The sequence below is a fragment of the Empidonax traillii genome, unplaced genomic scaffold (assembly GCF_003031625.1).
Source record: "Empidonax traillii isolate 1590-97213 ecotype Southwest subspecies unplaced genomic scaffold, ASM303162v1 scaffold52:size1600334, whole genome shotgun sequence".
NCBI lineage: Eukaryota > Metazoa > Chordata > Aves > Passeriformes > Tyrannidae > Empidonax > Empidonax traillii.
In genome coordinates, this window is record NW_020955245.1 from 997,197 (window position 1) to 1,010,465 (window position 13,269).

Below are 13,269 nucleotides of genomic sequence, written 5' to 3' on the forward strand. Positions count from 1 at the left end.
ATTACACTGCAGCTGTATGTAATGGAGTTGGGCAGTAACTCATGGTTTATAATCCCTCATTAAATGGGGTTCTACAGTGAGCCATTAATTCATGTTGGAAATGCCAGATTTTATCGGTATTTGCCTCACTTCTGGTTTAGGGCTTGTGTGTGTCAGACAGGCACAGCTCATGCTGGGAACACAGGAGACACTGTGCTGTGGAGCAGCGAAGGTTTCTCAGGGGATCACGGCATGGGTGATGATCACCACCAGGTATAGGAGGGAATTATGGACACAGCGGGGAAGGAAAGGTGTCAGAGAGGGAATTATGGACACATGGGGGAAGGAAATGTGTCAGAGAGGGAATTATGGACACATGGAAGAAGGAAATGTGTCAGAGAGGGAATTATGGACACAGGGGGGAAGGAAAGATGTCAGACTTGCAGAGAGACTCTGGAGCAGGTAGGACTTCTTGTTTCCTCAGATAAAAGAGCCCTTGCAGGCTCAGGAGACAGAGGACACCTGCAGAGGTGTCCTGCAGAGGACACCCTGGCTGGGGTGTCCCAGTGTCAGGGCACAGGGAGCATGGGCAGCTGAGGGTGGCACCAAGGGCACAACAGAGCCAGGGACACACACACAGTCCCAGCTGAGGGTGGGATCAGCCAGGAGCCCAGAGCAGCAGGACTGGGACCAGCCCAAGGCTGAGATGGGCAGGCAATCTGCAGGTCTGGTGAGGATAAACAAGGCCAGGCACAGAACAGAGCACTGGGATGGAGATAAGACAGGCAGGAAGCTGCCCCTGCTCCTGTGCCCAGTGTGCCACTCCAGGCAGGGAAGGAGAACAGGGGCTTTGGAATCCTGGGGAAACAGGGCAGCAAAGGGATAAAGAAAACCATCCTAACGATCTGGGGGCTGCTCTGCATTTCCTCTGGAGAGGAGCTGTGGCTCTGTCAACACACTCAGCTCTGTGCCCTGTTCCTGCAGCACAGCAGGGACGTCTGGCCCCTGCTCAAGGCAGAGACAAAACATCCAGTCAAGCCCCTGTTGAGTTTGGATACTTGGGCAGACGAGAAAATAGTGGAGTTACTGACTGCACAGCTGTGCCACTTCAGAAGGGGAGCAGCGCTGATGCCAAACTGCCGCCAATGGCTAAATCCCAATTTTGTTTACCTTCTTTGCAGTAGCACAGACCGTCCACAGGGGAACAGGCACCGTCGTTCTTGCAGTTACAAACCGAGGAGCAGTTGGTTCCATAGGTTCCTGCCATGCAGGTGATGGTGCAGTCATCTCCCTGCAAACCCCCCCCCCCCCAAAAAAAAAAAGCCAGAGTCAGCTCAAGGAATCGGGATTGCAGGAAACTCCCATCTCGGCACAGGGAGCCTTTCTCTCTCTCTCTCCACACAGAGAGTTGTGAGTTGATTGCTGAGTCTTCAGCACTTGAGCAGTCACTGCTGCTTCCCCTGATTATGATGCAATTAGTGCTTTGATTGACTTGGAGGAAAGGGACAAGTTTCTGGCATTCGTTCAGCGGGAGGTGGGGAAGTTACAAAAACAAACCTCCTTGAACAGATGTTAGATCATTAAGCAAAACATCACTTACGAACCACTAATCACAAAATACACAGTCTGAAACGGCACCAACACTGCTCTGCATTCCTGGGGAAATATATTCCAAGAACAGGGCTGTTAAAGAGCTAAAGGATCTCGTGCGTGCTCATCTTGCACAGATTGGCAGAGAGGAAAACGACATGGCAGGTGCAGCAGAGCCTTTTGGTGCAGAGCTGGTACCTGCACTTGTTCTCAATTAATTTGCACGAGATTGGGAGTTTAGGAAGAAGGCTGAACATGGCAGAGAGAGGAGGCACACAGCAGAACACATGGGCCCTGTCCTGCTTCTGCTCCAGGTGTGGGCAAAGGGGGGGAAAGGAGAGGAAATACCTGTATTTTACAGAAATACAGCAAATTTCAACAGTACATTCCACTAACACTGCATGCACTGATCAGCCCGTGTGGTTGAGAGACACAATTCTGACCAGTACTGTTCATCTGATACAACATGGGAATTAAAATTTGAGCACAATGAGGTTTAAAGGAATTGTGGCTTAACCTCACTAATTGAGGTTTGAACCTCAGTAAACTTGCTAAGTGCCACGCTTGGGTCTGCACACATTAGCATATACAAGGTATTTTTGATTCTTTGTGTAGCCCTGCCTTTCACATCACAAACCAGCTCCTAAATTTACTCCTTCAGTGAGTCACTCTTTAATGGTTCTGTGTCAGAGAGAGAGAACCCACTCCGAGTTAAAAAGTCCCAGCCCTGCACGGTGTGACCTGTACCATAGCTCAGGGGAAGAGACATTGGTCAAAACGTGCTGTTTGCCAGGAGGATCCATTTATCAGGAGATAAATGCACACACCCCGTCGGGTTCCCCGTGTCGTGGCGAGTTACCTGCAGGAGCCTGTATGTCACACACCAGCCACTGAGACAGCAAAGGGAAATATGGGCAGATTTCTGAGCACCAGAACCCCCTCCCTGTGCTTTCAGCAGCAGTTCTGCCTCACACCACTGTGACTCGTCCTGTTTTATACTAAAAACTTGGGGTTTGGGGGGAGGAAACGGTTAAAATGTGTGCTGCTCCCAAGCCAATCCCGCAAGCCCCTGACTCCTGAGCTGAAGGCAGTGTGTGTAAAAGATGCTCTCTTTGACCTTGGTGGAGTAAAACAAGTCCCCCTGAAAAGGCCTGGCAGGAAAAAGATGCTGCCTTGACAGGCAGCAAATCCAAAGCAGGCTGCCCCTCATTACCCTGCCAGCATGCCTATGGAATGAGCTCCAGGAAGCGGGGCTGGCAGAGGGGCACTCAGCCTCCACGCCTAATCAATCCTCTGCCTTCCTCCTGCCTCTGACAATTAGACAGCCAATTAGTGCCACTTAGGGACCCGGACCGTGGGTGAGTGAAACTCCCAACTCATTCCACGCACGACGCAGGACTGCTGGCACTGCCAATGATTTCTACGACAACTGACCTTATCTGGATTTGAACCAGTGATCCAGAAGGAAAAGAAAATTCCTTTGAAAAGGAAAGTGGAACGGAGTGATGCGGAGCTAAAATATCCCCTCGGGAAGCAGATTAACCGACCAGACTCACCAAGGCTGGAAAAGACCTTCAGGATCACTGAGTCCAACCATCAGTCACCCCTAAACCTCAAGTGCCACATCCAGACACATCTAAAAACCCACTTGGGCCAGGGGTGGAGGCAGCAGGTGGATTTCCAGTTCCTCAGCTGATGCTCTGTGACTGCAGAACAGATCTTGCTGGGGGTCAGTTCTCCCCGGCCAAGGGCCCAACTGGGACGGATTCCCTGGTTTTTGGTAGTCAAACACACTCTGGACATCCCAAAGCAAAGGGATACAACTCCCTGAAAGGAGGTTGTAGTGAGGTGAGTGTCAGTCTCCTCTCCCAGTAACAAGTGACAGGACAATAAGGTGAGGAAGTGGCCTGAAGTTGCACCAGGGCAGGTTAAAATTAGATACTAGAAACAATTTCTCCACAGAAAGTGGTGGAACAGGCTGTCCAGGGCAGTGGTGGAGTCACCATCCCTGGGAATCTCCAAAAAACATGTGGATGTGGCACTTGAGGACACGGTTTAGTGGTGAACACAGTGCTGGTGCTGGGCTGACAGCTGGACTTGGTGGCCCCAGAGGTCTTTTCCACCTTTAAAGATGGTTCTGTGATTCTTACAAGCTGAACACCAGGCTGTTCCATCTCTATTCACTGTGGCTTTCAGTTCTGGCATTTACTTTAATGTGCTTTATTTTCTGGACTAACAGAGGCTGGGCATTCTGGCTGCCCACCACCTTACACACTTACCTTGCAAACAAACCTTAACTGAAAAAAAAAAAAAATACCTGGCTTAATGAGATTTCTATCCCCAGGTTTGACAAGCAAGACCTTCAGAGCTCTCTGAGTGACAACTGCCAAATACACTTAACTTCTTAATTACATAAGAGGAAAATGCACTTGAACTATAGCACTGGCTCTAAGATTTTGTTAATTATAAATGCACACCCTGTTATTAACATTTTGAACTTGATTTGGGAGAATGACCTCTGAAATTAAATGCATTCAGGTACTGTTAGAGATATGTAAATTCTCCCTCCCTCTCACCACCTGCCCAAGTGGATAATGCTGCAGTACAAGTCTATCCAGCTGTTAATGAGTTATATATTCTAACAAAACTGATTTCAAATGTGTTGTATTGAATCTTCACTCTTGCAATATGGCACTTTATATTTCTATCCTATTTAGTAAAATTAATCAACAGCTGTGCTCCTTATGTTGATTATTCTCTCTCTTTTTTTTTTTCTCTATTAAGATCGGGAGGTTAATGAGGACAGCGAATGCCTGGATGTGGTATCCCTGCTAGGAAGGAGTAGCTGGTTCAATCACACATACAGCCCTGAAAATGTTAGAGTTGCATTAAGAAATTGAGCTATAAATAACTTGATATTTTACATCTCTATTATCCAAGTCAGAGTGACCCACATGGACATCACAGTCTTCATTTTCATCATCATCTTCACTGAGAAGGCCCAGTCTATCAAAACATACCCCTGACATCTACCCAATGTGTTACTTCTAATTTTAGGGGCCAGATCTAACATAAATGATGGAAAACAATGGGATGTGGGGTCAGGGCCAGCCCTGGGGAGTGCCCTGCTGTGTGTGGAGCAGCTCATCCCTGCCCCCTGCTCTGCATCACTCACCTCCCAGCGTGGGAGGTGCCACCAGGGCCGGGGTGTCCCACATCCCCACAGCTGCTCACTGAGCCTCCTTCTGTTTGAAATCCAGACCTGATGGGGGCACCTCAATCCCTGTGACCCTAAAGGGGACTGAAAAGTCCCCCTGTAAATCAGAATGAACGGTGGCAGGGATGGAAGCAGCTCCACCTCCGACCTTCCCCGCCCGTAAGTACTTGAGAAACACTCCTTGTTGCTGTTCCTCACAGCCCTTCCCAGCACCCCGAGAGGTTTGGGCACCCTGTGTTATGGTTAATTCTCCCCTGTGGATTGAGGGTGAGGTCCAAGGGACCAAACTCCACTAATAACTCAGCTGCCAGCTCCCACCCATCAGCATCAAATATTAACGGACTCCGAGGGCCGGCACATTCATCTTTGCTGATGGCAGTCAATAATGAGCCTTGTTTCTGTTCAGGGAGAGGGGAAGATTTTCTTCCACCGAAATTATTATTGTTCAATATTAGTAGAGCTTAAAGACACAGTGCTGCCTTAGGTGTTTGCTGTGTTAACAAGCTCTGGCCGCTCCAGAGAGTGTTTTTCCCTGGATTAATGTTGCCCTAACAGATTACATTCCTTGTTTCTGTTTAAAGTACATTCCTGCTGTAAACAGTGACCAACTCCCTTTAAAATCCTTTTCTGGTGATCAATACAAAGACTTGTATTTATTCCTGGACATTTTGGATCAGGCCTTTCAATCTCTGAAATGCATTTTCAAAGGGGGAAAAAAAAAAATAAAAGCATTGCAAGACCATAAGGGGAGTTAATAACCCAGCAGAGGTCAACAACACCCAGCAAAGTCTGCACCCTTTCCTGGCCTATCTGTCTCGAAGTCTGACTAATTAAGGATGTGAAATTAAGCAGCTACAATCCACAGGAAGACAGTTCCTTCGGAGGGCTGAAGCCTGGTTCCACTGAACTCAGTGGCAAAACAGAAAATCAATTTTTCAAGGCTTCCGCAATGCAGAAGAGTCACAGGATGTTATTGAACTTGGCCTCAAGTTTGCATGACAAAGACCTGGGCGACAGGTTTGCTCTTGAGGTTTAATCTGCCAAGGTGCTGAAAATCCTCCACTCCTGCAGATTATGGAGGGGCGGGGGGACTGACAGCACCGAAAGGCAAAACACTGGAACCTTTGGTAACCTGAGATGGGACTCCAGCTAATCAGAGATTTTCAGCGGGGTGTGATTCCCTCCCTCCCCCTCCCTGCCTGCCTGTGCAGGTGAATTAGAGGTGCAGCCACTGTCAGCAGGCACTGAATGGAAAGCAGGGCACGCTGCAGTGCCTTCTGTGTGCAACAACACACAGAGCAGAGGCACCGAGTGCTGGGGCTGTTTGTGCCTGATGCCTGCGAGTCCAGATAAGCTGATCAGTGTGGATTTAGTACCTAAGAGCACATATTCATTCCTCTGTACACACGTTGCAAGTGCCGGGCCCCGGTGTCTGTGCACCGATGCAGATCACACCCCCCCTTCTGCATATTTACCCATGTAATTGTGGCATTTACAATTAACCCAGAGTGGTTCTCCACAAACATTCCCTCAAGGTAAACATATGGTATCCAGCAACACAAACTGTCAGAACAAACTAATTTCCTTAATGGTGTTCAGTGGAAATGACTGTGCTCTTCATCAGCAGCGGGAAGCTCTGCACTTGCACCGGGCTTGTCCTCCACCCCGGACTCAAACCATTTATTCATGACCTTACTCCACAGCATCTTTGGTTTCCCAGGCATAATGATGTCCTCTGGCAGAATTCCTCTCCCCTCTGGGTGTTGCTAATTACTCCCTGCAGAGGTTGTTATTGGTGCTGATGATAAAAGGCAGTAAAAGGTTGGGGAAGGCTCCTGCGGCTGTTCTGTGTGCAGGTGATCACAGTTACCGAGCACTGACAAATGCTCCTTCACCCACCTTGGAACACGATGTGATGGAGCTGTGCTGGAGTCTGATTTACATCTAAAATGACCTTATTCAGACTCCTTTTCCCTTTATCCTTTCCATGGGAAAGATGGGGTAAGGTGGAAAGGATGGGAAAGAGTTTTCTTATACTTTAAAAGTGATTTATTTACAGCTCACAACTCATCCAAAGACACAACCATTGGCAGCCTGAATGCCTAAGTCCTTCATGAAATCATAAACCCCTCCAAGAGCCATCTGCAGAGCTGCACTTCATGCTCTGGGCACACTGAAAAACGTGGCCATGCCGTGGGGGCCAAGCATGGATACCTCTGGGAATGAGCAGAGCTTCTCTCTTTGCTTCCTACAACCTTACAAGGATTTACAAGCCTTTAAAATGGATGTCAGCATCTTATTTCGCCTCTGAATTTGTGCTAATATGCTCATTCATACAGTAAATTTCACAGTAAAAGCCAAGTTTCAAACTATTAGTACCAGTACTAATCCTTAAATTCAGTGTTTGATCGAAAGCGTTCAGCAAGACACGCACAACCAACCAAAATGGGAACTTCATTTGTGGCCTGTTACAGGCTGTTACTGCTGAAACACATATTACTCCTCCAGGAAGGCCACAGAACAAGCAGAACCAGGTTCTCCCACTGGGAATCCACTGGGAATTCTCCTTCTGAAGTGGAGGGTGCCCAGAATCTCACCCCTCTCCTGCCCTCCAGCATCTGAACTCCAACAGTGCTCCATAAAGCCAAAAGGAACCGTGCTCTGGCACAATAAAACTGATGAATAAAGGCAGCAAATTCAAGCTTTGGGAGGTTTCGGGGTTTTTTTTTTCCCTTCCATGAAATCAAGTGAAAACAAACACAAATAAAACCTTCATTAAAAAAATTGGATTTTGCATACTAAAAGTCAGCAAACCTGAGCTGGATTTCTCTCAGCCAGCACCATAATCCCCCTCACCACCAGGGAACAGTTTTCTAGTTTGCACTAAAAATATGCCCAATACCAGTCAGTTATCTGCAATTAAAAAAATCCATCCCTACTGTTCAAGTCACCTAAATATGGGCATTAAAAGAAAGAAAGAGAATTCAATAAAGCAAGCAGGCAAGAGATCTCACCCTCCCTCTTGCTTCCTGTAAATCAGTGCAGGACTCTTGCTGGCAAAAACATCCAGGCTGACTTTACAGCACTTGAATATCTGCCTGGTTTAGTATTTAGGCTTAACTGCAGAGCCCTTTAGTGTCAGCAAGGCAATGAATACAGCATCATATAATTAAATGTATTCAGAAGAAAAGTAGTGTGGAGAGTAAAAGGGATGATCATCAACCTCTGAACGAGATTTTTTTTTTTTTTTTTTATACAGTCAGCACTTTTCACCTAATAAAATACCAGAAAACACATTTATCCAGGAGGGACCTCTCCAAAAATAGGGGATTGGATTTAGACTGGGTAAAAGTGGCCAATTATCAGGGCAGGCCAGTCATCTCTGTACCAGGAGGATTAAAAATGTCCAGTATGGGGCCAGCTGCATAACCAAGCCCTGCCTGGTTGAAGCAATTTAAACCTGCAATAGGGCCACTGCAGATTTATACAGGTGGGGCAGGGAACAAACCCTCAAAAGATTTGAAACTTAACCCTGGGGAAGCTGTAAAGGCTCAAACGTCTGTGGGGCTCAGGGCTGTCACTAGAACCAACTTTGATCAGCTGCTTCTCTAAAATTTCCCAAAAAATGTCCCAAAAGGTCAAACAGCTGAGGCATCAGGTGCATTATTTCAAGTTAGTGGGAAGTATTTACATCCCTGAGAAGTATATCCCTGGTACATGAGCTCTTCATGAGGTACCTCAACAAGCAACTTGTGCCCAAAGCCTGTCAAGTCTGAACAGTTCTGCTAAAAGGACTAAAAGTGGCTAAAACAGGAAATAAAAGGTATCATTTATACCTCTGGCAAGAAGATCCACAGTTTAATTATAAATACAAAGGAGAAAAAAAACCATCTTTATCAACTTGCTTCAAACCCACTGCCTGATTTTTAATTGGGAAATTCCTACACTGTGATAAGTAGCAAGCAAACCTTCCTCCTTCCCCTGTGGAGTGAGAGCCCTTTCACATGCCTGCCCTTGGTGACCCCTTTTCTAAGCAAAATCATCCCACTCTCTTACCCTCATTTTATGGGGCCATTTCCCAATTTAATTACGCATTCCGTGAAAAGCACTCTCTTTGTCTTCAAACCTGCTGTGCAATCATTTCATTGGCTGCCCCCCCGTTCCTGTGTTATTAGAAATAGTAAATAACCATTCCTTGTCCACGTGCTCTGCACCATCCCCACTTCCCCCACAGATCTCTATCGGGTCCCTCCTCTGCCATCTGTTTTCGGAGCCGAGTTCCACCTTATCGAGTGACTCTCTATAGAAGCCATTCCATGTAAAAGATGATCCTTGTCACTCCTTCCATTCTCTCCTTTGTAAGCAGGAGTCAGCCAGGCTGTGTGCAGTAATTTGAGATTTGGATATATTATGGATTTACACAATACCACAAAAATGGGTTTTCTGTCCCGTTTTCTTCTCTCCCCGATTGTTGTGACTATTCCATCAGCCACTCCGGATTCATTTGGGTTTTTCAGACTCATTGAGGGTTTGAGTTTTTCAGAAAACTCCCCACAGTGATTGCCTGATCTCCTTCCCTGAATGGCAGGAATTAAATTAGAACTTACCTTTTGTGTATTTACTTACCACTATTTTCCCATAGTTTATTACTCTGCATTTTCAAACACTGAATTTCAACACACCCATTCACTCAGCAACAGGAACCTTTCCCCAGATTTGCTGCTGTCCTGACAATCCCAGTGGTTTTGCATTATTTGCAATCTTTCTGTTAGATTTGTCCCCCAGCTGTGCTGCTGCACAGTTGAGGACAATGTCCAAGCACAGTCTCGAATCAGTCCATCAGAGCACACTTTGATTCGTGCTCCCACAGACCATGGACTGAGTCCAGGAGGAGCTACATGGGCTGGACACAGCAGGAATTAAGGATCAAAGCAAAAAAAAAAAACTATCTAGAAAAGAAAATTTATCAACTTCATCAACTTTAAGCTAATGGACTTTGCCATGTACCCTCTGAAAAGCCGGTAAATAACCTGGCAGGCACACACAGGCAGACAAGAGACATCCCCTTCAAGCTCTCTCAGGTAATCCTAAATCCAAAACTCCAACGGCCACGGCGTTCAAGATCTGCTAAAATTTCAGCTGCTCTCTGGCCTAAGGAAACAAAAGCAGGATTTTCCATTTCCACCTGTCTGATTGGGAAGGATAAAGGATTTTCCCTTGACAGTATAGCTGCACAGGAGCTAAAATGCAAAACTAACCTGTGACTTCACCCTGTCCTCAGGTGGTTTTCATGAAGTCAGTTGGCAATTGGAGCTACCAGGAGAGCCAGCTACCAACACTTTATTGCATGGACCCACAGATGGAGTGGATAAAGATATATACATTTAGGAGCCTAACAGATGAAAGGAGACACTGCTATTGGCAAGCAGTTTATTCCTCTGCAAAATTCAGATCAAATAACTCAGTCTGAACAGAATATTGAGCTCCACTGGTTCTGAATGAGGCTCCAGGAACGGAAATGCAATTTGACACAGCCACATTGCCAATTAAGGATAAAACACATGAAATATGTCAGCTAGCAACAAAGGCAGAGGCTTTCAGGCTTTCTGTACCAAGTTGGTTCCTCTGGACCCACTTACGAAAACTTTGGAGTTCCCCGGGTAAATAAAACTGCAGCAGAGCCCAGGAAAAGCAAATATGAGAAGAAAGAGAAGACCTGGGACTTGCTCAGAGTTCTTATCAAATTATAAACCCTGTGTGGGACTGAATAAGTTCTCATTAGTAGAGGCAGCCACTGAGGCAAACCACCCTCTTGCGTGTCTGGGACGATCCCACCGAAGGCAGCAGCTGTGCTCAGGTAAACTTGGGCTGACAAAGTAGAATTTGAGCTGTCACAGCCAATTTCTGGAGCTTGTGCACTGACAAGAGAGTGGGCAAAGAAAATGAAATGGAACAGCTCATAAAAGGCTCTGAAAAGTTCCATTGAATTCAAAGAAAGGGATGCAGCTTCCACAACGGAGGGAGAACCACTGCGCCCTGTGCAGCCCGTGACCTTGTTAAATACTCTGGCACAATAGTTCACCTGCTCAAAAGCATCCAACAAATGCCCTGAGGTGGGAGCAGAGCCTTTGTTATGCTCCTGCAGGCAGGTGTGACAGGAGCACTGCTGGGCTTTGGGAAAAAAAACCAGGCTCCCAAAGGCTGTGGCTGCTCCATGGAAACCATTAATTGGTCAAGAGGAGCCGGGGAGGAGAACAGCACCAAGCCCAACAGACAGCACTGATACAAACCCCCCATATAAAACTGATAGAAAAAACTTGATTTCAAAATCAATAGGGGAGCAGCCTGTTGTGAAAGCCTGGGCATACACAGGTGGCCTCCCCATAATGATCTTCCCTGTTGGGATCGGAACGGGGGATATTTTCTCCTGTAATTCAGCAGAGCCAGAAGAGTCCATTTGTGAGCTGCTATTGAAATCCTGGGTTGAGCCCACATCCAGCTCCCTTGCAGGGCCACCTTGAGGGTGGACTGACTTTTCCCACTTCACCGGCCACTCGGGAAAGGTGCAGGACAATCCGGGGGCTCGCAGTGCCCGTGAAGAGCTGCTCCAGAAGCAATCAGTACCTGTGCCCTTTGTCCCCAGAAAAAGCCCTACAGAGACCTTGAAATGGATCCCACAGCCAGGCCACCAAGCTTGACCAAAGGCAATGGTTTGTGAAGGGAAAATGGTAAAAAAGCTCCCTGTGCCAGGAAATTCGCCGGTCGCTGCTGATGGAAATGGCGTTTGTGATGGACACGCTGATCCACGGGGAGCTGGACTGAAACCAAGTCATTCCATGCAGCCACTGCACGGCCCAGGGAAGATCATTCTCGGTCTGAACTGACCTGGCCTGGATCAGATGGAGTAGCTTTGGCATGTGAAAATTTATAGTCTGTTATTAGTCCCAAGGGCCCACAGAAAAATAAAAGTGCAGCCATTGCATCCACATAAATAGGGGGGGTTTGTATGCACAGAGAAATGGGTAAGAAAATTCAGAGCTCATCAGTGAAAAGGGATATTATCAGGTAGTTTTTATCTGGCCTATGAATATGTAAAAATCTTGATAGGTATAAAAGATTCCTGACCAGCTCCATTTATGTGAGGAATGTGCCAGAACACTGGGTGTGAGATGTTTGGATTTCTCTTAATAAACTCAGGGCCTTCCAACTTGCCTGCTTAAGTTCCACTTCTTGCTCCACAGCCCCTTGTGAAGTAATTTGTAAGCTTAAAAAAATTATCAGATGAGCTTTCAGACTTATCTCTACCTAGAAGACATCAAGAAAATGCAGGTTTGAAGGATGGTGCATTCCTCAGCGACCAAAACCAGCACAGGGGGACCTGGGATGCAGCCACAGTTAGTGCAGAGGACCTGCTCTGTCTCCCAGTTATCAGGATTTTTATCTCTGTCCACTTCTCAAACACCATGGGAATATGATTTTTAACTTCTCCCATCATAGTTTCCCAGGGCACAGCAACATCTTCCGTTTTTCTACACTTATTTTAGTTGCATTTCCCACATCCCTGTATTTCACATCACCCTCAGCCCTCAAACTGACACTGATACCTGTTATCAAAGAGGCTGCATTTCCTTCTCGCTGCCTTTGACAAAATGAACCTCTCAAACCTGTTCAGAACACTTGGAATCTTCCTTTTTGCTGTTTCTTCAGCTGCATCTCCCTATTCCCTGTATCCAAGCAGGGACTTTCCCTCCTGTGCTGCTTCCTGGATCACCAGGGACAGTCCCGCTGGGTTGGCTCTGCCTTTCCCTTCTCTGTGTTTCTTGACCTCAAGGGTAGCTGAGGAATTAAGTCAGGGCTCCAGCAGAATATTCCCAACATTCTTAAAATTAACTCTCCTAAAAACTTCTGGATGATTGGGAGAAACAAAGGGAAAACCACAATAAACAGGAGAGAGTTCAGAGAATGGGAGCACAGGAATCGGTTTCTTCCACATCTTGGCTTAATATTGGCAAAATCCTTTCCTTTTTTTAGGGAATGTGATCCGTGGTTCTTTTAATCTGGTTATCCAGGGAGGGAATTATGTGAGTTTGAGGTCCATGAGCCCACTGAGTGTCCTTTGCCAGGTAAAGTGTCACAGAAGACCTGCCAGTGTTCCTGCAGGGGGGCAGGAGAGACCGGAGGGGGCTAAGGACAGAAATGTGTGGCAAACAAGGCTCTTGTAGCTCCACCACTTGTTTTACTTTCATTATTAATTAATAATTCATTCTCTGGCAGCTGCAGCCCAAGCTCAGACCCACCTGGGTGCCCTTCCTTGTGCTCTCTCCCCTGCTCCTCGCCCTTCACAAGGGGTTGGAGATGTTGGGTCACGAACACAAATGGGAAACCAGGGAGAAGAAAATGCATCTTCCTCGTGCACTTGGGTAATTCATGAAACCAGCCTGGGCAAACCATTCCTGTTGCCTGTAATACTCCAGTTAATTGGA

General features: G+C 46.8%; 1 protein-coding gene across 11 annotated transcripts in view; it reads right to left on the reverse strand.

Moving 5' to 3' along the window:
- Window positions 1-13,269, reverse strand: part of MEGF11 (multiple EGF like domains 11) — a 247,115-nt gene that overhangs the window by 52,807 nt on the left and 181,039 nt on the right. For all 11 annotated transcript variants that reach the window (XR_003570692.1, XR_003570693.1, XM_027879247.1 and 8 more), the window contains one exon: window positions 1,150-1,270. Coding sequence is in view for 9 of the 11 variants with exons in the window: in XM_027879247.1 (XP_027735048.1) it covers window positions 1,150-1,270 (121 nt within the window). In the remaining 2 variants the exon portion in view is untranslated. The remainder of the gene's footprint in view (window positions 1-1,149; window positions 1,271-13,269) is intronic.